Here is a 20,318-nt window from a genome sequence, read left to right as displayed (position 1 = left end):
GCTCTGGCAGTTATCGAAAATCAGTAGCTGTGTAGGAATGATGCTCAGAAGGGTAGCAGTGGTGGACCAAGGCACAGAAAGAAGGCCCTTTGAAGAAGATGGAGAAAGAACTGTAGGCACACTCCTCATAGAGAGAAATGTCATGGCAACATGAAAACAGAATGACTAGAACACAGAAACCTAACACCAGATATTTTTTTTTGCCTAATAGTAGAATGTAGTGATTCTTTGTGTAAGCGTTGTAAGAGATCCCCAGGAGGAAACTGCATGGCAAGAAATAGTTGTAGAAACATACCCCACTGAGGCTTTAGTGCCATTTTTATCTACAATATTGTCTTGGTTGTATAACTCCAACAGCTATGAAATGTATCAATTCATGTGAAACAGAAACTATTTCTGTAGTCTTAAAACAATAATTTTAATGTCTGTCCTATTTCTAACAGGAACAACAACAACAAAGTTGTAAATAACTTAAGTGCTTCCCTTTTATGGGTGCACATACAGATCAAAGCTGCACCAGGGGAGGTTTACACTGGACATTAGGAAGGATTTCTTTACTGAGAGGGTGGTCAGACACTGGAATAGGCTTTCTGCAGAGGTGGTCGATGCCCCAAGCCTGTTAGCGTTTGAGAAGTTCAGACAATGCTTAATAATAATAATGATGCTTAATAACATGCTTTAACTTTTGGTCAGCCCTGAAGTGGTCAGGCAGTTGAACTAGATGATCATTGTAGGTCCCTTCTAACTGAAAATCGGCTATTCTATTTTACTCCATATAGCACATAGAGTCTCGTAGTAACAAAAATTGTCACGTGCACTTGACAACAGCAAGCCTGTGTTTTCCTTAAGACTTGGGTCAGCTGAAAAAAGTGCCATGTTGAGCATTACACTATTTTTCTCTGGATAATTGAATTTGTGAATTATTTCACTATTTACCTATACAAAAGATTTCAAGAAAACTATTTTATTTGTACAGTATTTAAGCATCCACAAAGGCCTGCTGACATTTGCTGGGATTTCAAATGAAATCCTGCTGCGGGTGCAGAGAATACTCAGCTTTTTCCTCCAAAAGGCTAGTCGTTTCTTCACATATGATGAGATATTTATTGAGTACAATGTTAACAGCTACCATATTGCTGTACTCCCACGTTGACGCAAATGTTGGCAAAAGCTACTGTGCCAGCTGCCCACTTACACACTCTAGCAGCACCTTTGCTGTTCCTCAAATCCACAAATTGCCATTCTCATCCAGCTAATGCTCAAACACTGGTGGTTTTTTTCTGCCTCACACATTTAGCAGATTTTTGTCAGAAAATAAGAGCTGAAGATGGATACACAGGAGCCTGTCAAAGCAGACCAAACCCAGCAAAGTTAAGACTTTTGCAACACCAGAAAATACCCCAGGGTTGTCTGTGGAAATATTACAAAAGAGAACCAGGGATTAGTGTAGAGACTGAGGAGATTAGACCTTAATTAAAATGAGCGCTCGTATACAGTACATATGGCAGACAACTATTCTTGAAGCTGTAGAGGAGCAGAAGTATTCCTGCAGTTACACAGGTCCTCCTTATCATCCTACTCAAGGAGTGGGTTTCTGCAGCGGCTGCTGGAGTACATGTTTAGGTCAGTATAGAAACATGCAATGACAGGATATTCCCTGTGCTTCTCTGTAAAAAGATAGAGTGACTTCCGTAATCAGCATTTGTATCTAAATTGCACGACTGGTTTTTGCCCTCTTGCTCATAGGTTGTGCTCCTCCAGCCCATGGTGGTATGATCACTATCAAGCCAAAGCATGGGAGCTGCATTCCCCTCTTGAGTGCACAGAAGTGGAGGTCTTAGGGGACCTCATAAGAGATATTTTATCCTTATACTTTTCCTCACCCTCTATTCCTTACTTGGCACATATATAGGTGTAATATATAAATAGAAATTATTTCTATTACATATGCTATGTTACAAAGGCAACCTGGCAAAACGGGGTTGAGAGGAGGAGAAGGAAAACGATGGCTTCAGTTCAGAAGACAAAGCAAAAAATTTGCAGAAGCAGAGGAAAACTGTTACTTCAGAATTGTAATAAGCAGTATTAATGACTTTTAAAATAATAATGTCTTCTGGAGCACGTACAGAGGAGAACTAAGAAAGCCCACCTATCTGGTGACTGCCAAATGATACAGTTCTGCAGCCACTGCCTCCAACACAAATAGCTTGGCTATGCTTGAGTATCCTTACTGGAGGCAATCAATCACATATGGAACAGAGCAGTTATAAATAAGGTTTGTCCTTCATATATGTTCAGTTATTTTTGCAACTAAGCTATATTTGCATCCAAAAGAAATATTTGGATAACTGAATGTCTCCCTCCTAGAAGGAGTGGAAGAAAAAAGAGTGCAAATTGTCAGCATAGGTCAAGAAATAGTAGAAGTTCAGAATTCAGTGCCTGGATGCATTTCTTCTTCAGAACCAAAGCGTTGCAACCCCGTACAACCTTTTGAAAGACATTGGCGCCTTAGGCTTAAGTACCTAATGTCACAGTGAATGAAGAGATCCAGACAGCAAACTTACTGCTCCTGATGGAAAACACAGCAAGCGGAAGAAGGAGGAGCACTGTAAGAACATTATAAAAATTGCAGAGATAGTTTAAAGAAAACTGTTAATAGAAAAGATATCTTTGAGCAGAAAGTTAGCTTCTTGAAATTCCCCGTGTCTCTGTTTCTTAGTGTGACGATAGCAAATTACTTTAAAAACTCTGCCTTGTTTTTTTTTTGTATCTGCTCCACAAAGAACACTTGATTTAAGAAATTTCAGTCGAGTATGTATCTGCACGCCAGGGGTTTCCAAGTCTCCAGAACTGTCCAAGGAGTCTGTCTGAAGTATAATGAACTCGGTTGTATATAAAGCACCAGTGAGAGACACAAACAGATTCACTTGCTGGGCACAGGCCAGCAGAGCAGAAAACTCCCAGCACTGGTGTGTGCAGCAGCAGGGCCAGAGACTTGGGTCGGGCTGTAACGTCATCAGCCGCTCTGGTAACACCTCTGCTCACATTTAGTAATTCAGTAATAAACATGGGGAAGTCTCATTTTCTTAACTAACTGAATCTAGTCAGATAAACAATATGTTATTACTGTTTTCCCCCCATAAAACAAGAACATCCAGTGTATCTTCCTCTAGTTTGTATTTTTTTTTCTTCTTACTTTCCATCTTTTTGGACATTCTATCTCATAGTTCAGAGCTATTTGCAGGGTTTAAGAGAGGACAGGTGTGAGTACCGTGTTTGGATTTGTTCTGCCTGTGATATTTCATTGTAAATGGAGCTAGTGTTAGGAACTTTAACCCTTTTCTCCATGAGTTTGTCCCTGGTCTTGCTGCAAAGGAAATGCGCATCAACTAATGTTTTGCATTTTAAAGAAAAAAAAATGCGAAAAGAAAAAAAAATGGACAAGTTTTTGATAAAATATGTATGTTTAAACTGTGTTTTCCGCTTGAGAGGCTGATAAAGTCCAGTATGAAAGGCATTTCAATGTTAACTGTTTTCAGAATTACAGCTTTTTGAATAGAGGGGGAAAAAACAACAACAAACAAACACAGATATGTGTGTTTTTGTTTATAACTACTGTAGTGACAAGGCAAACAAGAAATTTCTTTAGTTGCTTCTATCTTTAAGAATCCAGTCTTTACCAATGCATTATTCCAAATCCTTCACTGAATAATTTGCATAATGATTTCAGTCTCTGTCAGTCTCATCACCAGCAAATTCATTCATTAGAATGTATATGAAGGACAAACATAGAAAGAACTGAACACAGCTGAACTAAATTAATAAAAAAAATTGAGCAAATGCTGGTGGATTTTTTCGAGTATTTCTGAGCTCTCCTAAGAACTAATTTAAATCTCATCTGAAAGCAGTGAAGAATCTCCATCACTTACTGAGTTTTGCAAATCTGTGACCCTTCTATACCTTATCCTCAGAAAGAAAGACAGCATAGACCTCCTGATTTTGACCTTTTTTCTGTATGTATGGAACTTGCTGAGGTATTCTCACAGTGCTACAAACAGCCTCCACCCATGAACATTGTTAATATCTCTGGCATGTTCAGGTCTTGCATATGTTGGCTCTTTGCCATTTTATCTGAGCACGATGTTCTTAAAGCTTACAGTATGACACATAATATAGCAATGGAAGATAACAAAGGGAACAGAGCAGACAGTAATAAATATGAATGAAGAGGGCAAAAGAGTGTCTCCATATTTTCCATCTATTCTGCTACTCTTGCTTTGTTTCATTTATCTTTTGTTTTATGTTCTCCTCTCCCTGCCATCAAGTTTTTAAACATTTTAAGTCATTCCCTCTGTCTTTCTCTACTACAAGCATGAGTTACGAGGAATGAGCAATAATGAATGAATGCACTCTTCCTTAGGAGCCACAAGCAATACACTTACAGCAGGAGCTGCTGGCACAGCACATGGGGAGACCGTGAAGGGAGTAGCACAGCATGGTTTTATAAATCGGTGTGAAAAAATGTCAGACATCGTGTGTCACCAGGTGAGAGCTGGTTAGGAAGAACAACTTGTTTTTCTCCAACCTGAACCTGCCCCAGGAACAACCCATTCGCAATCTGTAAGCTCCAGGTTTTGGAGTTTTTCATTCAGTTTTGGTTTGGTTTTGCTTAGTGTTAGAATTTACTTGCTTAGTTACCTCCCATTTCATTCCATGAATATCTCATTAGCTAAATACCAGGGAGTGGATTACCACACAAGATTCTGTAGTAAGATACAACTCCCATTTAAGTTTCTCGTGTATATTTAAAAGAGGGTGAGTTTTATTTCTGTTGGCTTTTCATTAGCTTTGGATACTCAGAAAAGACTTCAAAGATGGCAATAGCTGTGTTGAGATGCAGATCCCCTGCTTGTTTGCTGTTCAAATTATGCTCATTACATGTTTTCTTTCTCAGTCCTTACATAAGGAGATTACATAAGAGAAGACTGTAATCTCCAAAATCATTTACAATATTAAACAGCAACTACCATCAATGGATCTTTATCAGCCGCCTAAAGCAGAAAGGAGACACGTGGCTGTACATTTGGAAACTGGTTGTTTATAGTACTCATCAATGCTTGCTGCCAGTTGTGGGCAGATGTCATCAACAGTCATTATGCAGCTCTGTAAATAGAATATAACTTGACCTGGACAGGTCCTCAAACAATTGATAACCTGCCTCAGAATGATGGAAATGTGTGGAGTCCATTCTCTCCACCAGCCTCCTGCCACTCAGGATGGATGTGTCATGTGGAAGTCTTTTCACTCTTAGGACTTGTGGTTTCTCTGTGTGTCTTCTTGGAGAGAAGCATGACCAAGCATGAGGCTTGCTGACAGCTGCAGCACTGCTGTGTCATATCAGGAAATGGCAAGTTAAATTTGCCCCTTGTTGTTCTTCCTTTTTCTCTTTTCCCCTGGAAGCCACTGGTAAGCAAGGAAAGTGAGCAGGAGAAAGCACTTTGAGGAGAAGGGCAGAGAGGTTTTGACAGCACCACTGTCCTGTGTGTGCTTCTTTGGCTGTCCCAGCCACTGTGCCCCTGGAAGGGAACATGCAGCATCAGAGTGCAGATGGGTTCTTGTGCCTCCATCTTGACCACTTTCCCAAACATGTGAAGTCAACATCAAGGGCTGGTGTTGTGGCTCTGACAGCACTCTGCAATTGCTGTGTTGTGTGGAAGGGGACAACCTGCCATGGTCTCATGTTCATACGTTTTCCCAAATCTGGCTTCCTCTGCTTATCTCCCATGAGAGGGCAAAGAGTATGGAAAGCGGCTTCCTCTCCCCTTCCTTCCCCCGCCCTCACACAAAGCTTGAGAGGAACCTGCCTCCTCCTTTTCTGTGAGAAGCGCTGCTGAGCACAGGCTGCTGCAGAGCCTGCAGACAGTGCTTGGCATCCGGACTGCTCAGCTGCTCCCGTGCTCCTGTGTGCTTGTGGCAGAGGGCTTGAGAGAGGGAAGCAGTGTTATACTTCTGAAATGAGGCACAGCAAGCACGGTGTGCCCGCAGCTGCAGCCCAGCCTGCTACTGTTTGTCTGCTCTTTAGTTAGCAGGTAGAACATTACAAGTGCTCTTAGTTGCTTCCCTGCAAAAACCCCTCTGATCCCCAGCAAACCTGGAAGACATGATTTAAGGCTGTAAGAAATGTGTTGCTTAGCCTTTTTGGAAGCCAAAATCTAGCGTTCATGTGGTAATTCTGCCTATGAAATATAAGAGTGCTTTTGTAAAGGCTACTGATACTGATAAACAAAATGATAGGGAAAAAAAAAAAAAAAAAGATGTGTCTCTGTCAGAACAATGTTCTGTTTGCCAGAAATAGCCAACAGTTCTCCCACAAAGGGCTCTCTTTGCTTCTCCTCCTCCACAGTCTCTAGAAGAGTGCATGCAGAGGGGCTTTTTATCTGCTTGTCTACTTTCCCAAAACAAGGAGGAGACCACAGCAATAATCTTTTGGTGACAAAAATGTTGGACTGAATCGAAGTTTGTTATGAGCCATATAGCAGATTATGCTGTTATGCTTTATCTGTGCATGGAGTGATCTCTTTATTTAACAGCAGTTGCAGCAACAGAAATGTTACTGACTACGGTTTTTGGTTTTATGCTTTTCCGAGCATTCTCCTCCTCCCTTTTGGTTGTTCTTGAAGTTGTGACATGAGATCAGGGAAGCTTAAGAGCTTAAGCGACTTCTTAGCATACCACCATTTCAAGATGAATAAGTGTTCATGAAGACAGCCTGCGGGAAGGGAATTGATGTACTAGTTCAATGCCCTGACTTTATAATTCATACAAAACTCTCTCGGCAGGAGTGTGCCCAGTGCTGAAAACTTTGCCTTAGGGTTCAGATGGATCAAGCACTAATAATACCCCATGGCTAGTTGAGGGGGAGTAAGAAGAGAAAACAATTTAAAAGAAATGAAAGAAGATACCCACGATCATTGCTGTAGCAAAGCTTTTGCTCCCACAGGCTGTGGAGCTACCACATAATAGGCTGGAGAACTGACGCCACTCTCCGTTGCCTGTCTTGCAGCTGCACGAGGGATTGCAACCTCAGTTTGGGAACAACTGGCTGAAGGAGAGGCAGCTGGCTGCTCTGCTCAGCTCTAGTTTGAGATGAACGATTTTCTGTTGAGGTCACTGCGAGTTTGACAGTATGGAGAGCTCAGACCACCATGCCTAGAGAGGGTGGAGAGATCCAAAATGAGACAATAGGGATAAGACCATATGTTCTCTCTAAAACTGGTTGCATGATCTATTTCAATCTGAATATATTTGTCCACAATGTGTTTTTCCCAGTAAGATACAGGAAGGAGGTTTTTCTCCAAGATGAATTCACAGTTTGCATAAAACTTGCATAATATTTCCATTTAGATAGTGCTGTCAGGCAGTCATTTTAACGAGTGCTGAAAACCCTAAACCAACTGTAGTGTAATCCCACTGCTTGCTCCTATGTCTGTATTGACACTCCTGGCATCTCCCAGGCAGTTGCCTTCTGCAGCTAAACAGCAATACATTGGGAGTGAGCACCTTTGTCCAAACTGTCTGCTATTTAATAATGCTTGCTGATAACAACTGTTCTCGTAAGTTCTAGATGTTATGGTTTCAAATGCTGAAGCAGTGTGCACCAAAATAAAACCAAGACACAGATAGCTTGGTTTTCTGCACATTAGCCATCATCTTTACTGCTCATATTTTTAGTTGATTTTTTGCAAGTTTTATTTAAGATGTGAGTTTTCAAATACCTGTTGAGAGGAGCGGGGGGACAAACCTCTGCTTTCACAGCAGGGCTTCCCAACGTGCGTTTCATTTGTTATTGTGTTGGTTATTGCTCCCAAGCATGGGAAGAAGCCCTGAAAACATCTTGGAGCACCTTCTTGTGTTTTCTCCCGGAATTATTTGCTGTCACATTTTTATCAGCCATCACCACTCTGTGCTGGAAGTAGGAAGGTTTGCTTGCAATTCAGACAGAGGCCAGTCGTGTGCATTTTTGGTGTTTGGAATAGCCCGGTTATTAACTCCTGAGGGCATAAGACTTAGTGGTCAGGCTATAGATAGCCTATGGGTCTGATAGCTGCTAATCTCATTAACTCTCAGTCTTAGCTTTGATTTATACTTCATTTGCTCCCCCTAGTTTACAGTAATATATTACTCTACTCCACAAAATAACAAAACCACAGGGTAGATGATGAAAAAGTGGTCATGGAGCATTTTTGCTTAGGCCTCAAACTCTGTGCAGAGAATGGAGGACTTGGATATAATTTAGTGCCACTGGCACTCATTTCTATTGCACTATTAGGCAAATGTGAACAGTCCTTGGTCGGTGCTAAAGAATTTCAGTTTTCAATCTCTCCTCAACCTCACTCTGTGTCATATCTGCCTTTTCTGAATAACTTCACTTGAACAAATTTTATGAATGTAACCACACATGTAGTAATAAGTTTCTAGAGTTTTTGCCATAAATGAACATTTGGCTCTCGTCCAAAAATACACATGGGTTTCAGTACTTTCTTAATACCAGGGCTAATTCATTCCTGCCAGGAGCTGTTTAGTAGTACACAGAAATTAAGAGAGGTTTGTGCTCAGTTTTTGTATTGCTTTAGCTATATCACAGTAGACGTGGGTATAATTAGGCTGGTGCAACCTCTAAATTAAATTGATGGAGCTACAGCTATAAATTATGTTTAAAAGGCTAGAGACTGTTCTAAAAACGTAAGGAAATAAACTGTAGTAGTGTAACTATTACCCATGTAGAATAGTAGGACTAATCTAGATGACTAGCATTTAAAATACAAAACTCTGTACAGCTCCATCTTATACCATTACTTTTGTTGCTCTTCTGGATCTGCATCTGAAACTTTTCTGTCACTTACATACACAAATTCATATTTCCACAGCATGACAAGGAATACATTATGAGACTGATAAAATCCATGAAGACAGCTTCCTTGTCTAGTCGCAGCTACTGTAAATAGTAATGCTAAGGACAATACACCAGAAAATTTAATTTCACTAAATAAAATCAACCACTTCAACATAGAAAGCAATTTTTTTGCTATTCTCTATCTGATTTCCCCTTCCCCCCCCCAGAAATGACCAGGTGGATGTCATGTGGTCAAACCTAAAAGAGTACTGTCAGTGGCTAAACTGAATTTATATGGAGATATATCAGTCAGAATCTGGCATTGAGGCAGATGGGAGTGGGTAAGGTTAGACTAAAAACAGAGAAAAATAAGAACCAAGAGAATGAAGAAGAAATATACTGGTAATAAAAGGAAAAAAATAGAGAAATAACTCTAGTAAATTTGATTTTTTAAAAAAGCTCAGGTAAGATATCAAGTTAGCAGTTAGCACGGAAGAAAAAGAGGAAATTGGAGAAAAATAATTTACAGATGATGGGCTTCTGGTGCGAGTTTGGCAGGTCATAGATAAGCAGCGATCAGACAAGTCTGAAAACAGACCTGTGTTCCATCACACGGGAGCCACTGTCAGACCCCGGTCACAAGGCACCAGCTGTGCCGGGTAAATGACGGCTTGTTCTGCCTGCCAGCCCTGTCCCTGTGAGCATGTGCAGATTAAACCCTCTGAACTTCGGACAAGGAGGTGAGGGGCTACTGTAAGCCTGGCTAGGAGAGAGACTTGTCCTGGATTTGTTTGCTCTTCTCATTTCCCATCTGACAATTTATTTCAGATTATCAGAGACGGCTGTTGCAAACATATAAGAACAATTTAGGAGGCCTTCACAGAGGGTGCTTCTCAGGATGCTTTTTTCCCACAGCTTCCTGTAGAATCAAAATAATGCATTTCCTCTGGGGCAACTCAGAGCACCTACAATGAGCTCCCACTGAGACTTTCTGCTGAGGATTTTACCACTCCCCACTGGCTGTGGAAAGATCCTAAGGCAAATAAGCTCCTTAGGCTAAAGGTGGCCTTTGCAAGTATCCTCCTGTGCAGCCTGGTTTAAGAACCAGGAGCAGGGAATCGGTCACCAGGAGATTTTGGGGTCAGGGCTGATTTTCAAGGCTCACAGAATGCCACAATTCCTCCACTGAATTTAAACACCGTGGTACTGCATACATACAGCAACTGGAAATCTGTAAGGATTGCTATAATATCAATAAATAACATACTGCAGGGCTGCCATGTATTCAGAACACAAGTAACGGTGATATGATATCTTTCAGAGCAGAACATGGTTTAATTAAAATGCTTGTGGATGTTATTAACAAAATGGTGCTATAAACTAACCATCACTTTGTTGTCTGTTTGTGTACTCTCTCTAATCTGCCTGTATGTGGGTGCTAAGTGGGCATGCAATTCCTACCAGAGTAAAAACATGTAAAATGCAGCACTTAACTGCCATTTCTAATGTATTTCCTTGTTCAATTCTAATAGTGGGTCACATATTTAAATAATTGTATATCTGAAAGACAGTATAAGAGCTTGTAGTGACTATGAGGCAAGTTAGTGAAATTTAAGACTAGTATCCTACAAATCCAGGCTTTGAGCCAAGGAGAGGGAATGTCTGGGTGTTCCTCCTCTCATTCATTTAACATAATTTTCTTTCTGTTTCCTTAGTAGTTAATTAGCTGTGTTCCTGGTAGCAGAGGGGGATAAGATAAGGGAGTCTTTCCTGTCTTGTCATGTCACCTTGGTCAGAGTAGATCTTGATGGTACAAAAGCTGGCAGGCAGCAACAATAATCTGGAATGACTATCTTCTGTGCTTATGCAAAAAGCTTAAAGCTCTGTAGTTATAAGAAAACGAGATCATTAGATGACATTGAGGAACTAGTCAGACTTTCTTTATTAACTTTACAGCTTACTGAACTGTACCTCTTTCTTGGCTGTCTTTGAAGAGTTCTGACATGATCCAGCAAAATTATGTAGTATTATGAGGAAAATGTGATGCACAGGATTAGTTAAGAGAGTTTAAGAAAAGCCTTTGTGGAAAGGGAAAGGGCAGTAGGAAAGACTCCAGAAGATACTGTAATGGGAAGCCAACAGAAATGTGTCTTGTTCCAATGAAAATGGGAAACACTGAGGAGAAAATGGGTCACTGTGGGCTACTTAAGCAAGTAAAAGTAAAACACAAACTGCATTGGAAACAAAAAACTGGAGGGCCACTAAAACAGGCTTTTATATTCCAAGTTTAGTGCACATGAGAAAACAGGGACAGCATGAGGATACATTGAAACAGCTGCCAAGAGCTTAAATGTAATATGAAGAGACTATGAGTCCTGAAGGCACAGTAACACAAAATGGCTTGACCAAGAAAATATTAATTGTAATTAATTTGTAATATGGAGATAAATTTTGAGACCAGTTCTTATTCCCACTAAAACTAATTGGGCTTTTGCCATTAAGTTTATTGGAAAAGGGATTAAACTTTGAATAATGCCTTGGTTAAGAAATCATTGATGTAATTGTGATCTGCGGGGAAAAAGTAACTAAGAAATACATAATGAATATCATCACTTGAACAAATGCATTGGAGGTGTCCCTTTGGGTATTTATAGAACTGATGGAACAATTGGTGGCTAAAAAAACCCATAGAGAATTTATGAAGTATCAGGAGACTAATAAAGTGTCAGCATGTCACAAGTCTTTAAAAATTGAATTAAGAGTAACTATGGAAACTATTGTCTTATGGGCATGGCTCCAAATTGAAATAAATAGTATAAATACTAAAGCAGAAGGGGAAAAGGTATTCACACAGAAGCAAATAGAGACCCAGATATGACACAGGTGTATGACAGTAAACTAAGCTAGACAATTAAAACATTTATCGCTCTACTTCTTTTTAAGATGAAGCCAGAAGATTAGTAGAGTACAGAATAGCATCAAGACTTTACAAAGGCATTTGATGTTCTGTCACATAATAACTTAAGGAACTTACCAAAACAAGTCAGCTTGGGCTAAAATTCACTAAAAGGTACCACAGGCTGGCCAGTGAACTGCAGAGAGAAAGCAAATCTGAATAGCAGTCAGCATTGTCAAGGACAAGCAGTCAGTAGTATCCTTTAAAGGTCAAGATATGGCCCAATATCTGGAGGATAAAGCACTAATTGAAAGTGAAAACGATACTAAAGTAAGAAGAATGAGTTGTTCTCTGGGGATACTATCGATCTAATAAACTGAGGCTAAACTTAAAAGAAAAGCAAATTAATACATGATAATGCTAAGTATTAACAGCACTTTGTGCCTATCAGGCAACAAATAAATTTTATGAAGCCACAAGTACATTATTTTTGCATGTGAAAGAATTTGTCTTTCTTAAATGCTTATTCAGGCTTTATAAAGCTGATCAGAAAATTGAAATTTGGAAAGCAGCAGCATAAACAGCATTAATGAAATGATAATTTGCTTGATATATTTCTGCTTATCCGAGAGGAACATTTCTTTTTAATTGTTTGCTTTGCTCACAGTAGGTTGGGAGTTGCTAACCCAGATGGTACAGTTGGAGGGCTCCAGCCTCTGAAGTGTTTATGATGAATGAGGACAGCATGGTGGTCGGTGCCAAGGATGAAGGTTACATACCAGGGCATTTCAATTCACATTGACTGTGCTGGATCAGACTGAAGACCTGCCAGGCCCAGTATAGTCTCTTTAGCAGTAGCTGAAAATGGGTGTTTGCAGAAGATGAAGAGCAGGACAAGCACATGTAACAGTCCTCAGTAACTCTTCCCCAGGCTCTAGTATTGTTTTCAGATTGGGGACTCTGAATTAGTAGCTCTAGAGGATTTCTTTTCTGTGAACTTTTCTAGCCTCTTCTTGAACCAATGCAAACTTTTAGCATCGACACTATCCTTTGGCCTTACAAGTCTAACACCGTTTCTAATACCACCTCCTTCTGCTTGTTTTGAAGCTGGTTGCTATTAACTGCATTTGACACGCTCTTGTACAGGGAGACTTGTCAAATAATCAGACTTTGGCTACCCTGTTTGTGCTACTCATGCTTTAGTGAATTTCCATCGCATATCCCCTTGGTTGCCTTTTTCACAGATTGTCAGTAGCAACCTGGCTTTTCCCCATACAGAAGCCATTTTCACATCATACTATACCAAAACCTACAGATTCATGAGTAGGTCCCCTGGCATCAGAAGTCACAAGATTACCTCAGAATTGTATCTTTGATGTTTTAAAGTATGCTTTATGGCCAATTATATCTTTGATGTTTTAAAGTATGCTTTACAGCCTTGCAATAAAAGCTTGAATGCATGAACTGAATGCAATTGCTGAAATGAATTCTTCTTAAGAGGGAAGGAGAGACATTTTGAGATGTATGAACTACATACATCTCACCAGACAGTTTCTGAAAATAGTGAGGGCTTCCCAGCATCATGAGCTACATCAAAGCAGAAAATAGCAGACAGACCCCTCTCCAAGAGAGCTGTGGCCTCGCTGCTAGTCTCAGTGCCAGGGTGCCTGGCTGCAGTTCTTACCTTTGCAGAGAGTGGGAGGAAGACTCACTCCCGAGGTAAGAGTAAGCACTGCTGCTCTTCCTCAGATTTTCCTGGGAAAAAAAAGGGGGGACCAGTACCATCATCCTTCTTGTTTGAGCATTTGAGGAGGCTCTTGCTTTGCTATCTGAAAAACTAACAACATAAAAAGCCCCCACAAACAAACAAAAAACCACAGAGGTTCCCACAGAGATCCTGTGCCTAGAGCTCTAAATTGTCACACAGCAATGTCTGTCTCCGCATAGAAAATGAAGCTGTGTCGCACTGCACATTAACTGTACACAGTCACAGCCTTCACTTAGGATCCTAAATCTTATTTCTGTCTTTCTGTCACCCATGTGTGAATTTTACTTCGGTCCTATGGTGTTTCAGTAATATCTTGCGTGCAACCCTTTGCAAGTAAGTGCCTTTGCACGCTTGAAGCACTGACATGTCCACTGAAGACAAAGAATGACTGTGAAATTGCAAAGCATTTTTTTTCCATGAAACTTCAGGAGTTAGTTGCTAAGCTTAGTCAATGCTCCTTTTAGGACTGAGCCAAAATGCTGGATGCTGATTTTGACCCTTCCATCTATCTGTCCTTTCATATTTTCTGTTGTCCTCAAAAGTGCCATATTAGTAGGAAAAAAAAAAAAAAAGCCATCTTTATTTCCTTGCTTGTTTTTCTTTCCTGAAAACTGTGTCTGTAGCCTTTCTGCCTTCTGCTTGCACAGTCCACTGAGCAATAACACAAGTCTATTTTATTCCCAAGTGGGAAGCAAGAGCTGGAACTTTGAGTTTTGTTGAAGTCTGAGAAAGGAGCTTTCTTTTATAACTTGCAAATAAAAACCTGCTAGTGTGAAATACAAAAGTGTTTTCAAACAGGAAGAATGGGGTTGCCTTACAGCTCTGTGCTGTATTCTGCTGCTGTGGAACAGTTTTCCCAAAATGAAGCACAGCACAGGTGGGAAAGAACTTTGTAATGGTGTGTGGGTTTGTTTGTGGGGAGGAGAGGAGCACGCAGCACCTTTTCCTCTCACTTTTATGGGTTGAATGAGGTTGTGGGTTTTAGGAAAGAAGCCACATGTGTCTCTGTCTGTCTGTGCCTGTTTCCTGTGAAGTGGCAGCCCTGCAGCAAGATCCTGGTGACCTACCTGGGGGCTGTGAATGTCAGGCTAAGGCACTGTTGAACCTGGCCAGGCAATGGCTGTGTGTCACAGCTCATGTCTCCTGGTACATGTATCATGCTAGAAAAACGCCCTTTCTCTCGCCTTATGTGAGGTTATAATAATAATAGAGCCACTCTTGTTGAACTACAGAAATTGGTAATACTCTATTTAACATTGAAAGTGCTAAAGGCTGCGGTTGTGGCAAATTCTTTGCAAGCTTTTGCAGTTCTAAACACATGACGCTGTCTTGTCTCTGATGTTGTGCTGCCATTGGCTGACTTCCCTTTACATAATGTTTACCCCTATTAGTGATATGTGACTTTTTTTGCTAAACACTGTCAGGGATAATCCATCACAGAATAAACTTTCTGAGTATATGCTGATACTCTGTCGTCCTTTGGCACAAAAGTAACTTCTGCCTCAGACATGCTATTCCTTGTTAAGACAAGCAGAGTACAGTTCTTTCGGGTAAGAAAAACACCAAGAGGCTGTGGTGTGCTTTGGAACTGAAATACCTACGACTAAATTCACCGCAGAATGATTGCATGATGGAATTGCATCTGGGAGTAATTTGAGCTTTAAAAAATGTTGAGACCCAGCCCAGGTGATGGGAGTAGTGATTGGCTGAGGGAAGCATGAAGTCTGAAGTGTGACTCTGCAAAATGCTGTCTCAGGCAGGTCCAGCTTGTTTCATGCTTCAGAAAAGTAGAGCTATGGAAAAAGGTTTCTCTGCTCTACTCTTTCACTGAAGTCTGCCAGTATTTGTAGAATAACCAGTCTTTTCTTAAAAAAAATAATGAAAGTGTAATGGTGTGGGGAGATAAATAGATATAGCTCAGCCTGGGGTTATTGCTAAAAGGCAGCTGAGAAATGAGAGGTCTTGGAAGAACTGGAACACCCCCAAAGCTGTCTGCCTTCAAAGAGCTATGCAAAATCCACCCGTTCTATAAAACCTGATTTCAGTTGCATAGAATAAAAAGTAGAGGAGAGAAAGATGTATAAAATAGAGGCAGAAAAAAAATTGGGAATTCTCTCAGTATTCAAGAACAAGGTCTGTTTCAAATGGACTTTATATAATGTTGTAGCAAGGAAGTAACAAGATTGTGTGAGCTGCTGAAGTGTCTGCCACATTGTGGAAAGGAATGAATGTGGAACATGAGGCTGAGAGACTAAATACACTGGCTTCAGAGACAGACATTTTCCAGTCTTACGTAGGAGGTGACTGTGTGCTACGAACAGTTGCAATATCGAGGAGAAAGGTTTTGCTTCTGTGCAAGAAATGAATGCTTGTCAGAGCCAAAATTAAAACCTGATGAATGCAGTCTCATCCTCTTTCATTTCTTCCCTCGCAGACTCTACATTTGTCCTCATTCTGTCTGCACATTCATTCATATATTCCTCTGCCTTCCCACCTCCCCATTGACTCACACTCTCCCTCCCTGTTTGTTATCACTTCCTTTTAATTTTCTTTTCCTTTAGGTTTCCTTCCCACTCATTCAATTTCTCCTCTGCCTGTCCGCTCTGCACACATTTTCCTTTAGTTGTGGAAAAATGACAGAAAGACAAAGAGAAGGTGAGCAAGGAAGGGAGGAGGCAAAGAGGAGATGATGCAGAAAGGGTGGTCAGCGTTGCAGTTTCTCCCCATGCTGCATTACAGATCTTTGAAGGTGCTGTAGGAGTCAGGGCTCCTAAAATCTGTTTGTTTCTCCCAGGCAGCAACACTTGGCAGTGGCTTTGTGAAAGGTAATGCCAGAGCTCAGTTCCCTCAGATTAGTGTCCCTAGAAACCATCACAGAGAACAGAATAATCCCAAAATCCAGCGGGCAGCCATCCCTGAGCGACAAACATCTGGCTATGTGTGGAGCTTGCTATCACGCCAGCTCAGTGAGGACGTGGTAGGAGACTGGGTGGCTCTTGAGACTCGAAAATGGGAAATGGGAGCTTTAGGAGCACTCTGGACTTGCTGCCATGTAATCCTGGCCAAGAAACACTGCCTCAAGCTTTGTCAGGGATCACTGTGCAATGAACCAGTGTTTCTCAAAGCAGTCAGTGCTGATGTCTCAAAATGGATGGCCAAATGTTGCCCATTTTGGTTTAGTGAATCAACAAAGGTACCGTCAACGCTTATTGTGATTTGCAGCAGGAAATGGGCTGAAACCACTTTGTCTGTAGCCTGGTGATCCCATCCAAGCACGATGAGCTTGATCCCCAAGTCAGTCTGTAAAGTGGAGCAAGTGCAGCGCTTCCACAGCCCCAAGGCTGCTCCTCCATTAGCCCCACAGAGCTGAGGTGAGGAGGCAGCTGAGCTGTCGCACCTGCCAGCCCTGCAGTGCTGCACAAGTGTTAGGTTATTCTTCTGTTGCTCTTTATTGACATTTTCTGGCCCTGTTCTTGTTCCTGAACTGAAATGGTTAACTGAGATGGAATTGTTTCTCTCTGCTTAAATATATATATATATATATAAAAATAATTTTTCACAAAAGACTGGTAGGAATAGCATTGTTACACTGCAGGTTCTTTCTCGTTCCCATGAAAAGAGCAGGAGGGAAGGGTGCAGGGCAGGTATCCAGGAGCAACTCTTTCCTGTACCCTGTCCTGCCACCCCTAACCTTCTGCCAGCTTTTCTTCTTTTATCAGTTTAACAAAGGATAATATTTATTCAAATTCCTGCATAATTGAAGGAGCAATGTTGAATGCACGCAGCCCTTGCAGTTCAGTGCGATTTGTGTTTGTGGTGCACTGTGTGCTGGGGAAGATCAATAACCGTGGGGTGTTGGGGGTTTTGCGTTGATGCGGCTCCCCTCAGGTGGCGAGAACCCCTCGAAATGAAACGTGCAGGCCGGCTGTTTGCAGGGACGATTCCCAGCGCCGCCTCAGCCGGTGCGTTTTAAATCCCCGGGACCTCCGGTGGGTCCGGTGCCGGCCCGGCGGGGCTGTGCGTGCCCGGGAGGTGCCGGTGCCGGCCCGGCGGGGCTGTGCGTGCCCGGGAGGTGCCGGTGCCCACCGGGGAGCCTCGCACCGGCCGTTACCAACGGTCGCCGCGTCCCCAGGGACCTGCGGGCTGTGAGGGGAAGGGCCGAGCGAGGCGGCTGGCGGGGCCGGGGAAAAGGGAGGTCAGGCGGCTGGCGAGGCCGCCGGTGGCGGGCAGGAGCCGCTCGTCGCCGCCGCGGTTACATAAGGAGGAGTGGGGGAGGGGAGCCGTCCGAACCTCCGTTTTGACGCGGCGGCGGCGGCCCCTTTAAACGCGGAGCCTGGGGTGCGATGAGCGCGCGCCTCTCTGCTGCCCCCTCCCCGCCTCACTGCGGTGACAAATCCGCTCCCGCCTCCGCCGAGCCCAGCCGAGCCGAGCCCAGCCGAGCCGGGCGGCGCCGCGAAGCGCCGGGAAGCGCTGCCGCGCGGCTCTGCACCGCCCGCCCGCCCGCCGCGGAGCCCGGCCAGCCCCAGCCCCAGAGCCCCCGGCGGCGCCAGAGCAGGGAGCGGCGAGGGGCGCGATGGAGGCTCCGCGCCTGGCGCACACCATGAGCAGCCCCACGAGCCCCTGCGAGGAGGTGATCAAGAACCTGAGCCTGGAGGCGATTCAGCTCTGCGATAGGGACGGTAAGTCCGGGCTCGGCAGGGCTAATCCCTGCAGACGCAAGATGCTGTTGCCCTCATGGATGCTAATGCAAATTAATCCCCGCGGCGTATGGTCCTTTGTTATTCCCCCTGTATTTGTAGGTGCAAGTGTTCCCCACCCCTCCCGCCGCCACCTTCCTGCCATTGAGAACAAAAGAAAAAAAAGAGAAGCTTGCACCTTGCTGGAGGGAAGGGAGGGAAACCCGCCGCTCCCTAAGCCATGCTTTGCGTTGCAGTGCGTTTACCCCTGGGCGAGCCTGCTGCACAACCCTGCCCCTGCCAGGAATGGACGCCGGGGTTGATTCTGGGAGAGGCGATGAAGAGAACTAGAGCAGGCGCCGCAGAGAGTCCGAATCTAGGAACAGGGTAGTGACCCTGGTGTGTTTTGTTTTTTTTTTTGTTATCCGTGATCTCCAAACTCCTTTGTATGGTAGGGCAGTTCCTATGCTTAAAATACACAGACAAATCTGCTGGCTGGCGCGGGCTAACGGCGAAACTTGGTGCCGGTGGCTCGTACGAGCGATAAGGCGGGGAGTTGACCGAGCCCGTGGCTCGGGGGGAGGCGGCGGGGCCGGCGGGCCCCGCGGTTCAGCACCGCGGACAGCACCGCCCCGGCGGCGGGCTCGGGCGCGCCGTGGAGGGGGCAGCAGTGACCTAGGGGGGCAGTGACCTGGAGGGTGGCAGCCCTTCCTCAGGAGGGCACAGCCAGAGCCTCCAGCTGCTGGAGTTTGGTGTGGAGATGAAGGATCACCTGGTGGAAGCAACCAGATAAACGGAAGGTGGTGGTGAGGGGCAGCCATAACAAATTTATGTGCTTAAAACAACACTGAAAGCTGACTGTGGTAGGAGAGGGTGATACCATTTATGCACAACCGTGAGTAATAAAACTAAACAGACAAAACTGATAGACAATGAAAAATATTTTCTTGTACAGTGGCACGTAATTTGTGCTCATCCACTGGCTTATTCTCATCTTCTCATTTGATATAGTATTATCAAAAATCACTTCTCATTTTTGGATGCAAAATGTGCTTTGGTTGTGGAATGTATTTTACCTGGTAAATATACTGTGGAGGGGAGATATTGTGTTAGTGGATGGTATAGTTGAATTAATGAAACAATTTCCTTGTTGTGAGTGTATTTTTGGAGCATAACTGTTATAGGTGATGGTCAGTCTGGTTTTCTCAGGTTTTTACAAATTAGTTGTGAAGAAATAGTTCACTCTTTTGACCTGGGCACACTCGGTGTTTGAAATGCTGGATTTTTGTAAGCTCTTTATTTTTCTTAAAATATACAAGAAATTGACAAGACATTGAAAAGTCTTTTCAGTAGTTATTTTTAACATTGCATTGAAAATGCTTTGATTTTTTTTTTTTTTTTGTTCAAATTAAGATACAATATTCATGTCTGCCCACTCATATCTAACTCACTGCCTAGAGAACTTGGACTATGTTTGTAGTAGTGGAGGCTAGACTGTTTTTTTGTTAAGGCAATTTTCATGTCTATTTCTTTTTTATTAATAGTAGAGATAAATGAAAATAGATAAGTCATGCAATCCTTCGTATTAGTCTACTCTGAGTAATTATAGTGAAGTACTCCACGTTAATCATTGCAGACTCTACTTGGCTCAACAGACTAGTTAAGGACTGCTCAGTTTCTATGGAATAGTGTCATACAGACAAGCAAATTGGAAAATGTAGTATATGCTTCACTGGAACACAACAACTTTCTTGTAGATCTGGTTTTACAAACTAATCTCATCAAGTAAGCCACTATCATATAGGGTCATCCCTTCCTACGATAGATGGTTGAATTTCTGAAGGAGGCACCTATATTTGTCACGTACCAATAAGCAACTCAGTGCCTAATTTGGCACAAGACTGCACTTGAGCATACTTCAGTATTTCCTACAGGTGGCACTTATGTATCAAAAAGCCTGTTTTAATGGGAACAAAAACCAAGCAAGCAAATGTTAGGGCATTAATCCTCTAGGCAGGCTTGCAAATGTACATGCAACATGTTTACATCCCGAATAGCATACATGGGATTAGTTAGTGCATTTAT

The 20,318-nt window shown here is 42.7% G+C and overlaps 1 protein-coding gene across 3 annotated transcripts in view; it reads left to right on the top strand.

Moving 5' to 3' along the window:
- PHYHIPL (phytanoyl-CoA 2-hydroxylase interacting protein like) overlaps positions 1-20,318 on the top strand; it is a 123,220-nt gene that overhangs the window by 65,322 nt on the left and 37,580 nt on the right. The window contains exon 1 of one of the 3 annotated variants that reach the window (XM_082052656.1): positions 17,967-18,236. The exons of 1 other annotated variant lie outside the window; for it this stretch is intronic. In XM_082052656.1, the coding sequence (XP_081908782.1) occupies positions 18,131-18,236 (106 nt within the window). In that variant the 5' untranslated portion in view covers positions 17,967-18,130. Of the gene's footprint in view, positions 1-17,966; positions 18,237-18,980; positions 19,034-20,318 lie in introns of those variants that run through there. One more of the 3 variants, XM_082052658.1, reaches the window with a different exon arrangement.

Source organism: Streptopelia decaocto (genome assembly GCF_964273445.1).
Source record: "Streptopelia decaocto genome assembly, chromosome: 5".
Taxonomy (NCBI): domain Eukaryota; kingdom Metazoa; phylum Chordata; class Aves; order Columbiformes; family Columbidae; genus Streptopelia; species Streptopelia decaocto.
Note: the sequence above shows the minus strand (reverse complement) of the source record. Positions and strands in the feature narration are given on the sequence as shown.